Source organism: Helianthus annuus, chromosome 15, assembly GCF_002127325.2.
Source record: "Helianthus annuus cultivar XRQ/B chromosome 15, HanXRQr2.0-SUNRISE, whole genome shotgun sequence".
Classification (NCBI taxonomy): domain Eukaryota; kingdom Viridiplantae; phylum Streptophyta; class Magnoliopsida; order Asterales; family Asteraceae; genus Helianthus; species Helianthus annuus.
Window position 1 is genome coordinate 156,867,742 of NC_035447.2, and position 21,000 is coordinate 156,888,741.

Below are 21,000 nucleotides of genomic sequence, written 5' to 3' on the forward strand. Positions count from 1 at the left end.
CCCAAGCCCAAAACCCACAAGACTAAACCTGCATGTATATATAAGACCTTATGGTCTTTTAATTCTCATTTCCACAAAACAAAAACATAGACCAAACACACACCTCGTTTTCTCTCACTCCCCGGCGACACTCAACCAGCGGAGCCGGCCGGTGCGCGGCGACGCCGCCTCTGGTGGCGGAGCTCCGGCGACCCTTATCTTCGGCGAATCGCACCTAGACCACTCTCCTCCTTCCCTCATCACCCTTGAACCACACACACCCCCCCTCTCCGATTTCTGATTTACGGCTGCCACCACCAGATGGTGGTGGCGTGCAGCGGCGCTACACAGAGAGAGACGGGAGAGAGAGACCGAGAGAGAGAGAGAGAGAACAAGCGGTCGGAGACTCGGACCGCCGGTCGGTTCATTTATCCGGTGGTCGGCATTATTACCCGGCGGGTTTCAAACTCCAGTCAGATTCGAGTGTTCAGATTCGCTTTGAGAGGTTCAGTTTCGTGACGGATCGGGAAATTGTGGTTGGTCGTTGACGGTCAAGGCTTCACCGACGGCACTGTGGCCGACCGACGTCGACGGTAACGGTGGTGACTACCAGGTTCGGGTCTTGGTTCAGCCGCGTGTCTTGGTTCGACGGATTCACGACGATAAAGACGGTGGTAGTGCTATTTCAGGTTCGGGATTAGCGGATCAGATTTTGATTTAACTCTGTTCAACTCAGCGAGTCAACTTAGCTGGTCAACTCAGTTGACCCGGTCAACTCAGTCGGTCAACTCAGCGAGTCAACTTAGCTGGTCAACTCAGTTGACCCGGTCAACTCAGTCGGTCAACTCAACGAGTCAACTCAGTTGGTCACCTCAGTTGACCCAGTCAACTCAGTCAACATGTTCGGCGTTTCGACATGATGATTTGGTAATGATTAACGGCACGATTGTTTTGTTATTTTTATAGCTTTATATACATGAGAAATGAGCTCGAACCATTCGATAAAAGCATAACTTTACATCTTTACACATTTGACGAAATCTTATATATTTATTTTATTGATTGAATCTAGATTGATTTTGAAAATAACGACAACTTGCGTTGTCGGGGACGTCCAAAAAACAGAGGAAACTCTGCCCGTTTTTCAAGAAAACCCGAAAACAAAATGTGTTTTTATTGTAAAACGAGAACTATCTAATTTTAACGACTTTTATGAAAAGAAACACAAAAGAATATTACTTTCAATGACTCTTTGCAACTTTCGAAAACGACTATTCGGAAATTATTCAAAACAAATAAATATAGTTATTATATTTATTTTAAAACTTGAAAATTCTACAAATCTTTTATAAAAATCAATATAATTACTTATATTGTTTTAAACGACGATAACCTGAATTCGTTATTACAAATAAATATAGTTTATATAATTAATTCGAACATCAAACAAGACGACGGTTCTTTTGTAAACTTAAAAATAGTTTATATATTATTTCAAATACCAAATGACACGAATTCGTTTTATAAAATAAATATAGTTTTTATATTTATTCCAAAGATCAAATAACATGAATTCGTTTTTACAAAAATAAATATATTTTATATATTTATTTCTAGTACCAAACAATAACGAACTGTTTTATAAAAATAAACATAGTTTTATGTTTATTTCAAACATCAAGTGACTCGTATTCATTTATAAAAATAAATATTAATATATATATTTATTTTCAAACACAAACAACTCGATGACACTGTTGTAAAATAAATATCACTTTTATATTTATTTCAAAACGCTTACACGGCATACGACATATAATACGATTTTGTTATATATTCTTCGCTACATACACGTGCGACTTCGCGGGACGACTAACACTATCCTACCAATATATTTATATTTTTGTATAAATATCTATATATACGAATTTCTCGAAAACTAAGTACTTTCTAGACTTAGTAAACTATTAATGACATTAAGCGAAACTAAACGAGTATAACTTAATCATTTTCGTTAAGTTAACAACTTACATCGAATTGTTCAGTTAACGATTCGGTAGAGCTCGATGACACGTAGTTTAGTTACTGCGTTTATTTAGAAACTTATAAGATATTCCGTGTTAGGAATATTGTAGATGCTAGTGCATTTATGTCTATCACCTTCGTCAATCCGAGTCGTAGCAGAAACTGAAGAATATTTGATTTAGATTGTAATAACTAGACAAAAGGCAAGGTGGCATTTCTGTAATTAATGAGAAGTCTCATTAAAGCCTTGGCCTATAAATAGGAGAGTTAGGATTAGTTTAGAGACTTTTGGCCATTTAGAGCATTTGGAGAGCTAGAAATCTAGAGAGAGATTCTAGAGAGAGAAAGTGATTCAAGGTGCTGTACAATTTCAGATTTCTAATAGAATCACTGTTATATTACATCTCGTGTGTTAGGTCACGTTCGTGTACGGATTCCGCACGTCACACGTTCGTTTCGCAATCGTTTCGGAGTCAAAACCGGTCCTAACAGTAGACTGCACGCTAGCGAGTCTCGTCTTGGAAACGACATCACGAAGTGGTAATTAGCTAGCTTTACACAAGGCAATTCAGGTGAGTTCATAACCCCACCTTTTTACGGTTTTACATTTTTATAAATGTTTTCGGGGTGGAAAGACATGCACATTTTGTAGAAACATACAAAGTTTTTTATGAACAAAGATTACATATTTTTAGACAAGCACATTTTGGAAGAACATACGAGGTTTTTGAAGGAACAAAAACTATATATTTCTAAACCATGTTACAACAGGTTTTAACTAACATAAATGATTTGTGATTTTCATTGAACTCAAATGGTTTACGAATGATTCATACTAAAAATGCCGGTTTTACAAAACAAATGCGTATTTTCGAAACGTTAATGATTTTCATGACTAGGGACGGGATTGTCCTAGTTATAATAACGGGACTGTGTTGGTCTACGTACGTAAAACGAGACAACACAGTGAGTTCATGTCCCCTTTTCTTTAAATTGTTTTGTTTTATAACTTCGGGGGTGAAGTACATGTTACAAAATGATTACAAACAATTACAATTGGTTTGGTTAGCTTTGCAAAGTACAGTAGATCATGTGAATGGGTAGGTGCACTCCTAAGACCATTAATCCTCGTGTTAGGACCGGTGGGCATGAGTGATAGATCTATTTGGGTGTAGCGAGCCCACACCCATGTGGACCAGGGTTTGGCCCATGAGGTGACTATGTCTTACAGCCGAAGGCCCGGAACAAAATCTGCTAGGTTTGAGCCTTCCTACGCCGTTGCACGCATGTTAATGGCCTTGCAAACCATTAATCGATCTGTTTCCTTGTTTTGCTTTCATACCGGGGTTTACAAATACATACATACCTACAATGAATACAAATGTTTACAAGTTTATTTGGAGCTCACAGTTTTCATATAACATGCCGAGGAAGATGTCCTTATTATGTTTTCTCAACAACTTTTAAAAACCGGTTATTCAAAAGCTTATTTCAAATATTTTACAAACAAACTATGAACTCGCTCAACTTTATGTTGATTTTTCGCATGTTTCTTTCTCAGGTTGTATATTAAAGTTATGGCACGGTTGGAATAGGAGAACCATTGGAGATTCGAGTACTTAGTGGGCGTTCGTTTTCAAGATGTCTTACCTTATTTGCTTCCGCTGTGCAATGAAGATACCGGTCCAGTCACGCCAGCTCTGATATTTTCGGGGCGTGACACAACCCGTCTGAGGGAACCAGTTCTGGTCTTAGAAGGTCTAATAGGAACACTGTTTTGCCAAAAAGATTTGAAAACTTTGTGTTAAATAGTAAAGTTAAATATGCTTTGGACAAGGTTGCCAATTATTCTTACTTATCTGTTGATAATTTGTGCTTTGTTACTTCATTAAATAAGACCATTGAACCAACTTGTTATGAGGAGGCTATTGGTGATTCTAGGTGGGTTGATGCAATGAACAAAGCGATGGATGCTTTGTTCAGAAATAATTGTTAAAATCCTATATTTATCCAGTATAAATGTGTGTTTTATATAGTTTGGTTTCTTTTTATTTTTAACCTTTTATTTATTTTGGTTATGAGTTTGGGCTATCAAGGATGTGCTGCTACTATCAAGTGGTTTGCTTTTGCTGTCTTGGGCTTATGGCTTGGGCTTATAGCCGTTGCATCCTGCTGTTTGCCAGCTGGGCTCCTGTGATGTCGCTTAGGGTTCGACAAGATAAAAGAGGGACTTGGTCCCTTTGGCTGATGTATTCGAGCATCTCATTCCTCTGTTGATCATTCGCTGCTCTCTGGTTTGTTCCCTTATACTCACACGTACATTCGTGAGTCTAGGGTTTGTCTATTACTTGTACCGATCATCCAGTTGGAGATCTTTTTGCTCTTTGTTCGCTGTTAATCTGTGATGACAGATTCGTTCAATAATTGTATTTGATTCTGAACTTTCATAATAAAAGCATTTGATTCTTGAGTTCTGACATGGTATTAGAGCTCCGAGGTTGAATCGGTGCCCTGGTGTTCTTCCGCTGCTTCTCTTGAAGGCTTGATTTTCTGTAAATCAACCTGGGTTTCCGATTCTTGAGGTCTTGGTAGTCTGTGTGTCTGCCGACTTCAAACCACGGTGTTCCCCTTCTCTTCCTGCTGCTGTGATCAAAACCCTAAATTCTAGGGTTTGGTTTTGGTTTTGGTTCTGGTGCTGACGTCGGTGCTGCTCGTGTGGAATTGAAACCCTAAGTTTTGGGTTCTGCTCTGTTTCCTGAAGAAGGCCCTCGTTAGTCCCTCTTTGGACAAACTAACAGGACCCGCATTGGTTTTCTGATCAAACGCTTGTAACCCTAAGTGAAGGTTACAAGCCTTGGTCCGCTGGAGTAGTTTGCACCCACTGTGAGATTGTTCCTTCCTTTATCTCTTTAATTTCTTTGTCTTGCATCACTGTGTCTTGAGTCTAGGCATCCTTGATACCGGGTTTTAGGCAAGACCGGTTTGATTATTGGGACACAGAGAGGGTTCACTCTGTTGCATTGTGTCTGGTTTGGTCTGTTGAGTTGTGGCTCCCTGGTCATTGTCTGCGGAGGCACCTTGAGTGATGAACCTCTGATCGGACCTCTATCCAGGCTTCGCCGGTGTCTGTTTGGTTCCTTGATTGCTTATTTGTTTGGTATTTGGATTGCTTATTTGTTTGAAATCTTGACTGCTTATTTGTTTGGTGTCTGATGCCTGCTTATCCGTTTACTATTTGTTATGTTATGTGCTTCCTTATCTTGCCATTATGCCTGATAAAACTGAGACTACTGTGACCTTGATTAGCAAGTTGGATGTTAGTGACCCATTATATCTTCATGCTAGTGACTCTAGTGGGCTCACAATAGTTAGCATAAAACTTAAAGGAACTGAAAACTATGTGGTCTGGTCTAATGCTATGAAACTTGCTTTAATGGCTAAAAACAAACTAGGGTTCATTGATGGAACTTGTGTTAAATCTAAAGACAATGATGTGCTTGCTAGTCAGTGGGATCGATGTAATTCTATTGTTCTCACCTGGATTTTGAACTCTGTTTCTGATGAATTATATGTTGGTCAAGTCTACTCTAAACTTGCCTCAGAAGTATGGGATGATTTAAAAGACACATATGACAAGGTTGATGGGTCAGTTGTGTTTAGCTTATATCAAAAAATCTATTCTGTGAGTCAAAATGGTTCTAGTGTCTCTGAGTACTATCATAAAATAAACACTATGTGGAAACAATTTGATGCTATGTTACAGTTGCCCTCTTGTACTTGCAATGCATCATCTAAGTTTAATGAGTTTAATCAGTTAATCAAACTTATGCAGTTCCTAATGGGCCTTGATGACATTTACCAACCTGTTAGAACTAATCTCTTGACTAGGGATCCTCTACCTACCATTAAAACTGCCTTCTCTATTATCTCTAGAGAAAAGTCCCATAGAGGATCAAATAGTGGGTCTAAAATTCCTAATGTTGGGTTTGCTGCTAAGTCAAGCAATTTTAATGACAGGAAAAGATTTAACAAAGGTCCAAATCCTAATCTTAAATGTACTCATTGCAATAAAGTTGGGCATACTGTTGATACATGTTTTGAACTACATGGCTATCCTTCTGACTATAGACAAAAACCAAACAGTCAGTGGTCTAAGTCTAATAATTCTGTCAGTAATGGGAATAGTCCTTTTGTGAATAATTCTGTGGGTGATAAAGGTGGTAGTTCCTTAAACACACTGTCTGCTGATCAATTTTCCAAGTTGCTAGGGCTGCTGAATGAAAATAAAACTGAAGATTCTAGTTAGTCCAGTGTGGGAGGTAAATGCTTTAACTCCTTTTCCAATTTCAAAAATCCTTTCTGTTTTAACTCTGTGAACTCCTCTACCCAGAGTATGAACTGGATCATAGACTCTGGGGCAAACCAGCACATGGTCATGTCCAGTAAAAATATGTTCAACCTGATTGATGTTACTGAATATAATATAACCATTAAGCACCCTAATGGAACAGATGCTAAGGTTACTAAAATTGGATGTTTTAAACTATCTGATTCTGTGATCCTAAAGGATGTTTTTGTTGTGCCTGAATATTATGTGAATCTCATCTCTGTCTATAAGTTAGCTAAAGATAACAAACTTAGGGTTATATTTGATGAGAATACTTGCTACATTCAGGATTCATGCACCAAGAAAACCATGGTGACTGGTAGACAAACTGAGGGTTTGTATTTTTGTGGTAACCCTTTAGGCACTAATTTTTCTTGCTTAAGTAAAACTGAAAGCATGAAGCTCTGGCACTCAAGGCTGGGTCACCTAGCTGAACAAGTGTTAAAAGTCTTACAAGTTAAAACTGAATCAAATGATGCTAATCCCTGTGACATTTGTCACAGGGCCAAACAACATAGGGCACCATTTCCTCTAAGTGATCATAGGTCAACAAAAGTAGGGGATCTGGTGCATTTAGATGTTTGGAGTCCTTACAGGGTCACCAGCATAGATGGTTACAAATACTTTCTCACTGTCGTTGATGATTTCACCAGATCTGTGTGGGTGTATCTAATGAAATCTAAATCCGAAGTTTTTGAAAACATACAAAGTTTTTACAACTTAGTCAAAACCCAATTTGAAGTTGATATCAAGGTCTTTCGGAGTGATAATGGATCTGAATTCATTAACTCTCAAATGTCATCTTTTGTTAAATCTAAAGGGATCATTCATTAAACCTCATGCACTTATACCCGACAACAAAATGGGGTTGTTGAGAGAAAACACAGACACTTGTTAAATGTTGCAAGAGCTTTATTGTTTCAGTCTAAAGTCCCTCTTAAATACTGGTTTGAATGTGTTCTTACTGCTTCTTACTTAATCAACAGGCTTCCTTCCTCTGTGCTACATGGTTGTTCTCCTTATGAAATGCTTTTTGGTTTTAAACCTTCTCTTGATCACTTAAAAGTGTTTGGTTGCCTTTGTTTCTTCACCACTTTAGACATTTTTGATAAACTTGAGGAACGTGCTGAAATATGTGTTTTTATGGGGTATTCCAACTTTAAAAAGGGATATAAGGTCTGGAGCTTGGACCAAAGAAAATTTATTTTTTCCGAAGATGTCAGTTTTCATGAAACTGTTTTCCTTTTAAAAATAAGTCTCCTGATCAAATTGATACAAACTTGTTAAATCAACTAAATTTTTTTGACAACCTTGATCCTTCAAGTGATACAAATCCCAATGATGAAGAGAAGGGTAACACTGACTCAACTACTGTGACTCAGCAACACAGTGATGCAGTTGAGTCAACTATTGATAGTGACACTCAACATACATCAGGCATTGATGATGTATCTGAGCATAATGAGTCTATAGGTGTTATAACTGAACCTGTGAGGGCTGTGTCACACCCCGACCGTGTATAACATGCAACCGCGGCGGAAAACGTCGGGGAGTGTTGTGGACAGAATTAATTGTTATACAACCATGGAAATTAAAGTTACATTTTATTTAATAAACAAGGGTGTTACATTGTCTTAAAAGGAAGTACAGAATTCAAAACACAGTTATTCTAGTTCTATCTTCAGTTTTTAGTCTCTAAGGCACAGGTCCGCCCTAGTATCGTGATCAACATCCTATGGAATAGCTCCTGAAAACACATGTGAAAGTAGGTACGTCAGCATAAAAATGCCCGTGAGATACATAGGTTTTGTGAAAATGGGATTCATGACTTGAGTTTAAAGAAATGTTTAATAACAGTCAGTCATGAACCTTGTAATTTGTCTTGCATTGTAAATCATTTGAAAAACGATAACATCAATTGATACGTATAGATAAGTGCAAGGTTAAACGAGTAACCAGGAAAATGAGTTGAATGTAATAAGTTGTTTTGTAAGACAATGTTTTATGAAAAGTATGTTTTTTGTATAAAATGTTATATGTCTAAACTGAAATGATTTAGATAACGCTAAGATATGTAATTTTATACAAACATTTATATATAGGAAGTACCAGCGGCGTATCCACCATGTTTCCATTATATTACATACTCCACGTTACTCAAACCATTTACCCAAACCAATCCACCATGTAAATTGTTCATGTATAAACCAAATGTCAAGTGTTATTGTGTAAACCATGTCAAATGTTTATGTTCAATGTAAATCATGTAATGTGTATCCCAAAATGTATCATGTATGGTAAGTGAAATGTATCAACTTAAACCATATGTAAAATGCACAAAACAAGTCGTTGAAGTAAAACGTGCTTTAAATCAACATTGTGTTCTGTGGAAAAATGCATGCTCTATTGATATTAACATTTATGCGGTATTGTAAACTATGCATACATCCAAGCCTTGAGACTGCGACAATAAACCCTTAAACAAATTAAAGGTTCATCTATGTTATGTATATCGAATTCGGTCACTCCTTCCAGTCCTATCAAACCCAGGACTTCAGGAATGGGAGTTGTCAATTCCTATGGTACCACTACCTACTAACGAACGGCGTAGCTAATGTTAATGAATGTATTGTCCCATGTTAAACAAACCAAATGTCATAACAAGATGAAGGCATGTGATGTAAACAATTGTACTAAGTATGCTAAGTCAACATACGAAGCCGAAATGTTCATGTAAATCAATGTGTCCATATGCTGAGTAAACATATGCAACAGAAATGTTCATGTAAATCAAAGTGTCCATATGCTGAGTAAACATATGCAACAGAAATGTTCATGTAAATCAATGTGCCCATATGCTGAGTAAACATATGCAGCAGAAATGTTCGTGTAAATCAATGTGTCCATATGCTGAGTAAACATATGCAACAGAAATGTAATGTAAGTCAATGTACTAAGTACGCACACAATGGGCATACATAGCATGAAATGTAATGAAATCGTGTACTATAATGTACTAACAACATAGCAGGCATATGATGTGAAAACATGGAAAGCATGAATGTAACAGATAGGCACATGTGTTTCACCCCAAAACAGTTTAGAAAATAGTAAAAGAGGGGTTCAATGTACTCACATTGACACCTCGAAAGCATTTAAAAGATGGGGTTCTATGTACTCACCTGGGATTGCTTTGACTTCCTTGTATAATAACCAGATAATGCTAAAGATCACGGGATATCAAATGGCACCTAATAGGTAGCTATGTTAATATACCGGACCAAATCGGAAGGATCGGATAGTATGCGGGTTCGTAAACCAAACGAGTATGGGGACTCGTGTAATATGGTTTAACAAAGCCTACATACTAAAATGAAACCTAACCTATGTGCTTACGGCCCATCACGACCCGTTTAGGTAGCTTATGCTACCCTAACGCGTCGTTCACGTAGAATGCGTATGGAACGCCTAACATCGTGACCACAAGGTATAACCTCGGAAGGTTATAGCTATGGTCACCTAATGTGTTTGGTCGGATCCTAATGATCGACCAAATAGGTCGGGTTCGAAAGTATAAGCGATGGTTTAGATCGCTTACCTTACGACCCTATATAAGCACTATACTAAAAGTGACGAGCTAAGCATGTTAGAACATGCTTAACTAAGTTTAGAAAACAGGTTTGGCATCAAAACAAACGGCTTTGATGCTCACGAGTAGTTTGGTTACAAAACACGCAAGAATGCGCATTTTGCTCGAAACTACGACTCGTCACTGAGCCTAGATAACGGGGTAATCAGTAGGTATGGTCACTATGGACCATAACCATCGTGATCACGCTCACGTTATGAAGTTCCAACGAACTTCGCATCGACCATAAGCTGGTCAACGCAAAAAGTCAACAAAACGTCGACTTTCGGACTCGAAAAGCGATAAAACAATGAAAGAATACTTACGGAGGGTCCCCGAATGCTAATCGAGATCAGAGAAACTCAGGTATGAAGCAATACTTCAACTTAGAGCTTTTTAGATCTGATTCTTGTGATTTTTACACAAAGGGGGGGGTATTTATAGGAAAAGTGGAACCGTTAGGATCGTTTTATCGAATATCGTGCCATGATCTTGTGCGTACATGTGTTACAATGCTAGATTCACTGAATATGGCCCTTGGCCTTTCATTGGGTGAAAAGGCAATCGGACCTTTCGCGATCTGAAGAGCCAATCAGCATTAAATGTGGGTTCTGCTGTACTGGGGACCCCTTACGGACCGTATGGGCTTTGGCTTACGATCCGTAAGCCCCTAGTTTGGCAGATTTACCATTTTAGTCCTTGCAGCACCAAAACTTGGTATTTGATGCGTTTTTGGCACGTTTAAGCCCCGTTAACCTCGTTTCAAAGCTCTAAAATGATGTTAAAGTATAGGGAACTGAAAATGTGCTCAAAAATATGTCGGATGTCGGTTCGTTTGGCCGTACGGTCGCGATGTTCGGTTAATTACGACGGAATGCGCATAAGCGCGAAAGACGATCCAAATTGCGCGACGAACGGATTTTTCTCATGCCATACACTAAGGCGTAATATAAGGATGCTTACATAAATTTTTGGATGTCCGGATGTCCTCAGAACGTAAGTTAGGCGCAAAAGTGCAAACTTGTGCACTTTTTGACACTTTTAGCCCCTGAATGTTCCAAAAGTTTGTTTTAGCATACCAAACCCCTCAAAGCCTATTTCTAAGCTATGTAAAGGATATTTATGGTATGTTTAACTTATGGACATGTTCCGGAATGTTCGTTACAGTTCGAATTGGCATACTTTCGCAGTTTGTCAATTTTAGTCCCTGTAAGCGAATTAACTTGTTTTTGCTATACCAAAACCTTCAAAACTTATTTCTAAGTTATGTAAAGGTTATTTAAGGTATGTTGAGTATATGTTGATGTTCCGGAGTATTTGTCGCGTTAAACTGGGTACGTTTAAGCACCAGTTAGCGTATAATCCTCCAGAAAACGATGTAGCGTTTGAAATTAAACAAAAGTCAAAATACGAAAAGTGTAAAACACAACCAAACAAACATTGGGATAAAATAACATTGTTTTATTGATAATAGAACTGTTCATAATGATTACAAGCACAAATGTTACAGGCTGAGTCTAGTAGTGTTCATGATGAGTCAAACCTTCCTGAGGGTACTCAAAACATTAGAAGATCCACTAGGTCTGCCACGGCCCCTAAAAGATTTGATGATTTTATTGTTGGGAATGCTAAATATAGCTATGATAAAGTTGTTGATTATTCCAACTTGCCTACTGAAAATGTGTGTCTTGCTGCCAATATAAATAAAATTGTTGAACCTCAAACTTATAAAGAAGCCCTTAAAGATAAAAGGTGGGTTGATGCTATGAATGATGAATTGTCAGCCCTATATAAGAACAATACCTGGGATATTGTGGATACTCCTAGTGGTACTAAACCTATTGGTTGTAAGTGGGTGTTTAAGGTTAAGTACAAATCAACAGGTGAAATAGATAGATTTAAAGCTAGGCTTGTAGCTAAAGGGTTTAACCAACGTGAAGTGATTGATTTTGAGGAGACATTCTCCCCTGTTGTCAAGATGGTTTGTGTTCGATGTGTTATTAGTCTATCTGTTCAAAACAACTGGCCCCTATACCAACTTGATGTTAACAATGCCTTTCTTTATGGCAATCTTAGGGAAGATGTTTATATGATCCTACCAGATGGTTTAAATATTAATCAACAGAGCAAAGTGTGTAAGTTGAACAAATCTTTGTATGGGTTAAAACAGGCCCCACGCATGTGGAATGAGCGACTCGTTCAAACCTTAGTCAAAATTGGGTTTGTACAGTCTAAATGCGATCATTCCATGTTTATTAAGTCCGAAAAATCTGTCTTTGTTGTTCTCTTGGTGTATGTTGATGATATTGTGGTAACAGGAAATTGTGAACATGAGATAAATAAAATCAAGAGTCTTTTAAAAAATGAGTTCTTGATCAAAGATCTCAGTTTACTAAAGTATTTTCTTGGAATAGAAGTAATAAAATCCAACAACGGTGTTTGTCTTTCTCAAAGAAAGTATTGCATGGACTTGTTAAATGAATATGGGATGAGTGGTAGTAAGCCAAATAGTTGTCCCATTGATCAAAACCATGTTTTGACCAATATGACACTAAATAATTCAAAACCTGTTGATACCACACAGTATCAAAAACTAATAGGAAAACTCATTTACCTATCTCACACCAGACCGGATATTGCTTACTCTGTTCATTACTTATCTCAGTTCATGCATAAGCCTACTGAGGCTCACACTCAAATTGCTTTCAAAGTGTTAAGATATCTCAAAGGTGCTCCTGGAACTGGGATCCTGTTTACAAAAGGCAACACCTTCCACTTAACTGCGTTTGCAGATTCGGACTGGGCTAAATGTGTGGACAGCCGAAGGTCTATCACAGGTTTTTGCATTTTTCTTGGAGGTTCATTGGTTTCATGGAAGAGCAAGAAACAAAGTGTAGTTTCCCGGTCCTCTGCTGAGGCAAAATACAGGTCTATGTGCAATGCCACGTGTGAAGTATTGTGGCTGCTGAATCTCTTAAGAGAACTTAATGTTGATGTGAATATTCCGGTTGTTCTGAAGTGCGATAACACTGCAGCACTGTCCATTGCTGCTAATCCTGTCTTTCATGACCGAACTAAGCATTTCGAAGTTGATTTATTCTTTCTGAGAGAGAAAATTGCATCCGGGCTGATCAAAACAAAAGGTGTTAAGACTGAGCATCAGCTAGCTGACATATTCACTAAAGGCTTGCTTCCAAAAACTCATTCTGAAATGTGTAAGTCACTGGGTCTGTCCAATCTCTTTGCACATTTAAACTGAGGGGGAATGTTAAAATACCTATATTTATCCAGTATAAATGTGCATTTTATATAGTTTGGTTCCTTTTTATTTTTAACCTTTTATTTATTTTGGTTGTGAGGTTGGGCTATCAAGGATGGGCTGCTGCTATCAAGTGGTTTGCTTTTGCTGTCTTGGGCTTATGGCTTGGGCTTATAGCCGTTGCATCCTGTTGTTTGCCAGCTGGGCTCCTGTGATGTCGCTTAGGGTTCGACAAGATAAAAGAGGGACTTGGTCCCTTTGGCTGATGTATTCGAGCATCTCATTCCTCTGTTGATCATTCGCTGCTCTCTGGTTTGTTCCCTTATACTCACACGTACATTCGTGAGTCTACGGTTTGTCTATTACTTGTACCGATCATCCAGTTGGAGATCTTTTTGCTCTTTGTTCGCTGTTAATCTGTGATGACAGATTCGTTCAATCATTGTATTTGATTCTGAACTTTCATAATAAAAGCATTTGATTCTTGAGTTCTGACAATAACACCTGGATTCTAATAGATCTTCCCAAAGATAGAAAAGCCATAGGTTGTAAGTGGGTTTATAAAGTTAAGTACAAGTCTAATGGTGAAGTCAAAAGATTTAAAGCTAGGTTAGTTGCAAAAGGCTTTAACCTAAGAAAGGGTCTAGATTTTGGTGAGACCTTCTCTCCAGTTGTAAAAATGGTTACTATTAGGTGTATTTTAACTTTGGCTGTTCAGTTTGGTTTGCCGTTATACCAACTTGATGTTGATAATGCTTTTTTATATGGTTCAATTTCTGAGGATGTATACATGAAATTACCTCAAGGTTATTATTCTAAGGATGAAACCAAAGTGTGCAAATTAGTCAAATCCTTGTACGGTCTTAAACAAGCACCTAGAAAATGGAATGAAAAATTAACTGGTGTTCTGGTTAATATAGGTTTTATTCAAAGCAAGTGTGATCATTCTTTATTTATTTTGTCAAAAAAGAATGTGACTGTGTTTCTGTTAGTCTATGTTGATGATATTGTTGTAACAGGCAATTCTATTGATGAAATTAAAATTGTTAAACCGCATTTAAGTGATAGTTTTAGAATTAAGGATCTAGGTGTTTTAAGGTATTTTTTGGGTATTGAAGTCTTGTATGATAAAAACAGTATATGTCTTAGTCAAAGAAAGTATTGTTTAGAACTTTTAAGTGAATTTGGATATTTGGGCTGTAAACCTACTAGTACTCCAATTGAGAAAAGTTATTTGGTTAGTTCTAAAATAGATAAGAATAAGCAATTGTTAAAACATGTAACTGGGTTCCAAAAATTAACTGGAAAGCTGATTTACTTATCTTTAACCAGACCTGATATTAGCTATACTGTTTAGTTTTTAAGCCAATTTATGCATAGTCCAAAAGAAATACATCTAAATTTGGCTTTAAGGCTGTTAAGGTATTTGAAAAAGGGTCCTGGAAAAGGATTAAGTTTTAAGAAAAGTAATGTGTTAAAGTTGAGTGGATTCGCTGATTCTGACTGGGCAAAGTGTTTGTCTACTCGGAGATCAGTTACTGGGTTCTGCATTTTCCTTGGAGAATGTCTTGTTTCTTGGAAAAACAAAAAACAAGGCACAGTTTCAAGGTCAACTGCAGAAGCCGAATATAGAGCTATGTGCTCTGCTACGTGTGAAATTATGCGGCTTAGGAACTTGTTAACTGAGTTGCATATTGATTGTCTATTACCTGTTGATTTGTTGTGCGATAGTCAAGCTGCTTTGTCTATTGCAGCCAATCCAGTATTTCCTGAAAGAACCAAACACTTCGAGTTGGATTTGCATTTTTTGAGAGAAAAAGTGGCTAGTGGTATTATCAGACCTCAAAAGGTTGACTCAGATAGTCAACTGGCTTATGTCTTTACAAAAGGACTTAGTGTGGTCCAACATGAAATTATTTGTAATAAATTGGGCATGGTTGATTTTTTCTTGGCCAAATGAATGAAGGGGGGATGTTAAAAATGTTGGCCCCAAAATGGATCTTTGATCTCTAGACAATCGAATAACTTGAATATATAAAATGAGAGTTTGAATACAATAGAATACGATTGATGAGAGTGATTTACAAATGAGAAATCTATCCCTAGTTATAGTTTCTAAAGAGTGCGATCCAATAGACGCGTCTCTTCACGAACGGGTGCGTCTCTAAAACATGTGGATGTAATTAAACATGAAGGGGTGTGTCCTTTGATTGAAAAGCCATGTCCCTTCATCCTTGTATGGCTACGAAAATATGTAGGTGTGTCTCCAAGGGATTTCGCCACCCTTGGGGGTGGTAGTTACCAAGTTCTAATTTGTCACAAATAGTCCCTCAACTTTGTAACCGCCACTCTTTTCTTTAATTACCATAAAACCCTTGTAGTTTAGGATGTGTAATGATTAGCGATTTCATTCACCCCCTAATCATGAACATCCTTGAGTTTTAGATCTTGAACTTGATCAATTCCATCTTCTTGAAACTCCTTGGTATCCGACGTTTCACACGGATCTTCTTATTCACCAACCTTGCTCCTCAGGAACCTTGTTTCACTTGAACTCGCTTCACACGAATATTTTGCTTCACACTTGTCTTGACCGCACTTGATTTGTATCACACGAACCTTTTTCTTGTGTAGTTTTCTGAACACGAACTTCGCCGGTCTTGATTAACTTGCCCACCATCATATCATATGATTGGAATCCATCTCGCATAGATTTTAGACATTCTAACTCACTCATATCTCTAGCGGTTATATCACACAACAATTCCTTCTTCTGGCCCAGTCACAGGATTACTTGTTTCGTTCACACGCGTGTCTTCTTCTTGGTCTATCACAGATTTAATCTCGTCATCACGGTTGTTTCTCACAACGGGTTCTTCATCATTGATTGCTTCCCTCACGAATTCTTCACTTTTTCTTGATCCACTCACTGGATTATTTTATTGCATATTACTATATCAAATTCTGCATTCACTGCATGTATTTCCCAGCATTCACTACTTCATTTTTCCTCTACATCCACTGCATTTTTTATTCACTCACTGCAACAATTTCTCTTCTTGTTTCCTGCATTCACTTCATCATTTTCTCTTTTCTGCATTCACTGCATCACCGTGTTTCTTTGCATAGCACTTTGTTTCTTCACAACCATTCTATCGCTTCACTCGACTTTTGTTTCTGAAATCGATTTGTTGCAACTGTCGATTTTTCTGATTCTTCCTAGCACTCCAAACGAAACAAAAATAACCCTTTTATGCGCTCCTGTACTCGGTTCAATACACTTACGAACCCTAGTCTGATTGCTAACTTAGAATTCTCACAGCCCTTACATTCTTGTTTCTAAAATTTCTTTGCCACCAATACGAAACCACTGTACCGGTAAATTCAATTCCCTTGAATTCAACAAACTCTCAAATCTTTAACCCACGTATAACCCGAAATGGGTAATAATCAAACAATCTAATTCGCACTAAACCCCGGAATCAAAAAACCCTAGATTCCTAACCCTGGTTCGATAACCTTGAACCCATAAAACTAAAAACTTGTGAATTGGAAAAATAGAATGATGAAACCTGATCGCGAATAACTCTGCAATTCAATGCATTGCGATTCCCGTGCCTAGAGCCTGGCACTTTGATACCAATTGTTGGCCCCAAAATGGATCTTTGATCTCTAGACAATCGAATAACTTGAATATATAAAATGAGAGTTTGAATACAATAGAATACAATTGATGAGAGTGATTTACAAATGAGAAATCTATCCCTATTTATAGTTTCTAAAGGGTGCGATCCAATAGACGCGTCTCTTCACGAACGGGTGCGTCTCTAAAACATGTGGATGTAATTAAACATGAAGGGGTGTGTCCTTTGATTGAAAAGTCATGTCTTTTCATCCTTGTATGGCTGCGAAAATTTGTAGGTGTGTCTCCAAGGGATTTCGCCACCCTTGGGGTGGTAGTTACCAAGTTCTAATTTGTCACAAATAGTCCCTCAACTTTGTAACCGTCACTCTTTTTTTTAATTACCATAAAACCCTTGTAGTTTAGGATGTGTAATGATTAGCGATTTCAAAAAATATACTGATCTTATATCATTCATTGGGTTGTTGGGTTGTTATGAGACTTGTTATGTTTGAGCCTCACTTGGAGGGCCATTTATTAGTTTGTTATATTTGTTATTGTTGTTTCTGGTTAGTATATCTCAGGGGGTAAAGTGCAAATATCAAGTTTCAGAGTATAAAAGGGGCTTGATCTCATCAGTTGTTCTAGACACTTCACTTCTTCACTTTTACGCATCTTCTCTCTGTATTGTTGCTCTGTATTAGGGTTTGATTGTTCAAGCTTGTTGTATCAATCTCTCATATGTATCTTATGTATCTGAGAGATTCGTTTGGTTATGTTGATGATCATCATTGGATGATCATCTTGATACTGTTTGTATCTTGTATTGTTTCAGATCTTACTAGTTTATAAGATCTAGGGTATTTTGGGGGGCAAATAATTTTGGGCTGGTTAATAAGATTTTGTCACCTGTTTTGTCGCTATTTCTTGTGTTGTTTTGTATTTTGTACTTGATCCAAAAATTTCTACAGAACTGAATCAGAGTTGTAGTCATTGGTCTTCAATGAAAAGAAAAAGAAACTGTTAATTTCTTGTTGTTAACAAACTGAAGAAGATAGCAGGTTTGTGTTGTTTTGGTTTGAAGTAAAGAACAATTGAGGAAGAAGGAGTTTATAGGTGTCATAAAAACTGCAAATTGATGAGATGATGGAAATCGCGATGATATGTTTGGCTGGGTAATTGAAAGTGACATTGATAGACATCAAAGTAGGGTTTGTTCTTTTAATAAAAATATAAAAAAAATAAAAAAAAACGTATGTTCAAAGTTTTTTTTATTAAAAAAATATATATAAAAAAAAAAAACAAAAGGTCACGTGATTTGTTTTTGGCTGCAAATTATTTGAGTTGGATTTAGACCGAGACTTTAAATTTTTGGGACCTGCAAATCACCTTCTGGTTTAGAGTTCTAAACTTTTCAGAACCCATACCCTACCCTACCCTACCTCTACCCATATCTGTTTATATCACTTCTTCTATTTCAAAACTAAAAAACACAAGCTAAAACAACACAAACATGCTATAAATGCTAAAAGTAGTTTCTAAGACCACCATGGAGCATCACCGGTTCTGAAATCGGTTCCTGTCCATGGACCAAACACCACTCTGTCGTCTTCGACGTCCACATTAGCCAGTTCCAAAGACTGTTAACACGCCGTATACCTCGTCAATAAAAGCTTGTAAATATAATTGCTTTCTTTTGGAGAAAATACTTACCAGATGAGCAGGACCTTTAATAACGGTGCCATTGTTATTGTACTGGGAACCATGGCACGGACACATGAACTTCTTCTCGACTGTGTTCCAGGGCACAATGCACCCCAGATGGGTGCATACCGCATTAATCCCATATGTTGCAAGACTTGTTTTGTTTTCAACTATAAGGTATGTAGGATCTCCCTATAAGTTTCATGCATACAAATCACATACAGATATAACAATACATAATGCATGAAAACAATATGTGTATTCAGCTACAAGTGTCAAAACTTTAAGACACACAAGGTGTTTTTGTGCTGATACAAGAATTGGGTGACTCATATTTGGAGCAACGGGATGAAAACAAATGGGCTAGAAAAGGGTCCAATTTATAAAAAAATGCATAACTATCGATACTTCTGGAGTTAAGGCGCTAAAATATGGATGAAAACCACAAAACAGGCTCATGTCCCTCATCCAGAGCCTTGATTTTAACTTTGACGGTTTTTCCGTGATTTTAACGATTTTGAATTATTTCATTTTGATCACCAAAATTAGAATTTCCGATTGATATGCATCATAAAGGGTGGTGTTTGGATATGAGTTTTATTGAAGCCGGTATGAAACTAATTGCTTGACACTTAAATCATCATCATATAATATAATCGAAGCCATAATATGTTTAGCAAACTTAGAAAACTGATCATTGAGACATCAAGTCAAAGTAATAGGATAATCAGTTCCAAAATGCAAATCCACAAACCTTTTATCGATTAATAGTTTGATCGAAATAGTTACCTTTAAACCTTGAGTAAGGGTTCTGTCACCAGGTCCATGAACGTTTAGCCATTCTAATGCTATAATGGATTTACCATCCTCATCTTTAGCAACAATGCCACCTCTGCAAATCAACACACTCTCTAAGAAACAGTTGTTGGATCAAAATTACACATGAATCTGGGTTTTAAAAAGCGCTTCTACACGTGAGACAACCTCGCTTCTGACTTGGTGTCTTGACGAGGCACAGTGTGTACAAAAGACACGCGAAGCTCATGAAAAAGCTGCATTGAGGCATGTTTCTTGTAGGTGAAGGTTTTGTGCGACGTTGTACATTTAAGGCTGTATATATTGCATGTATAGATCTTATTTGTGTGAAAAGTTTTGAGTAACTGATTCAATGAATCTATAAAAGGTGGAGGGGACACCCTGTAGCAACCCACAAGTAGTGACACCACAATTCAATAAATTTTGTGCCACTCAATTCAACCCATATAAGAGGGGGCACTCACCTAGCTCAACTAACTACCCATTTCAACGGTCACACTTCCCTTACTCGCTCTGGGTCGCCAGCAACTACTTCCTAAGAAATACAATACAAATATATTGCATCTAGCCTTATTTAACTAATCAACTAAAGCAAGAATAACTCTGTCCCTATTGTCCAGAAAACATTTTTAACAAATTAATTAACGGTAATAAGGAAACAAAAGTAGGATTAGAAAACAACAAACCCAACAGGTGGAGTGCAAAAACCGGAATAAGGGAGCAGCTGCATGCCGGCAGCGGGAAGACCTACGGCACCCAACATCAACAACTTCATGAGCTCCCTCCTTCCCATTGCCTCACACGTCAGCTTCGTTCCTCTTTCCCATTCCGCCGCTTCAGATCTGGCCGACAGTCCTATGAATTCTCTCTTCTTCTTGCTTGAGCACAACTGTTCAGAATAATATCAATTTGAGTGATGAATTTCATCGAAATGTATGATGTTCGGTAAACTTACCGCTGGAGTGGACGGAGAAAGTGTAAAGGCGGCCATGTCAAGTCCGGAGATCTGTGCATATTAATGTGGAGACGAAAGTCAGCAACAAGATGGAGATCCACGTGTTTAATCTTTCGTAGCAATATCTATCAACGGTAAATTACTTTTTGAGTTGTTTTATGGATTTTAACCATTTAACTTCAAAAGCGAAAAGTTTAACAATCTGAGTTGTCATAAGTATTTTCTTTAACCATTTGAGTCCAAATTTCTAACTCCATCCTCTAAGTCTGTTAACTATGAGGGTAATTTGGTCATTTACATACAAAGTACACGTCTTATATGCACATCAGTACAAGTCTCTTCTCTCTCCCTCTCTCTCTAAACTCCACCGCACAGCCACCATCCCCACCACTGCCCCACTATCATCCCCACCACTGCCACAACCATCGCGCTACCGCCACCTCCAATTACACCCACCACCACTGTCTCACCCCCTCCACCGATGTCGTTAAACTCTCCACAAACATCAACCTCTCCGTCCCCAGCGTCGCCTCTTCGTCTCACCCCCACCACCAATGTCGTCAAAGCTAACACCTGTTGTAAAACAGGATGATATGAAACAAAGAGAACCAAAACCAAACCAAAG

The 21,000-nt window shown here is 37.8% G+C and overlaps 1 protein-coding gene across 2 annotated transcripts; it reads right to left on the reverse strand.

Moving 5' to 3' along the window:
- Positions 1-8,091: 8,091 nt before the first annotated feature.
- On the reverse strand, positions 8,092-20,501 carry LOC110912849 (cytochrome b6-f complex iron-sulfur subunit, chloroplastic). 2 transcript variants are annotated; one of them, XM_035983981.1, is made up of 6 exons: positions 20,376-20,501; positions 20,107-20,309; positions 19,394-19,496; positions 18,614-18,796; positions 18,462-18,540; positions 8,092-8,138 (listed from the first exon to the last, which is right to left on the reverse strand). In XM_035983981.1, exons 1-6 carry the CDS (start codon positions 20,409-20,411, stop codon positions 8,125-8,127), a joined length of 618 nt encoding a protein of 205 aa, XP_035839874.1. In that variant the 5' UTR covers positions 20,412-20,501; the 3' UTR covers positions 8,092-8,124. The 2 variants fall into 2 exon arrangements, with proteins under 2 accessions (XP_035839874.1, XP_022013358.1); XM_022157666.2 differs by lacking the exon at positions 8,092-8,138 and having other exon boundaries at positions 18,222-18,540.
- Between the last annotated feature and the right edge of the window lie 499 nt (positions 20,502-21,000).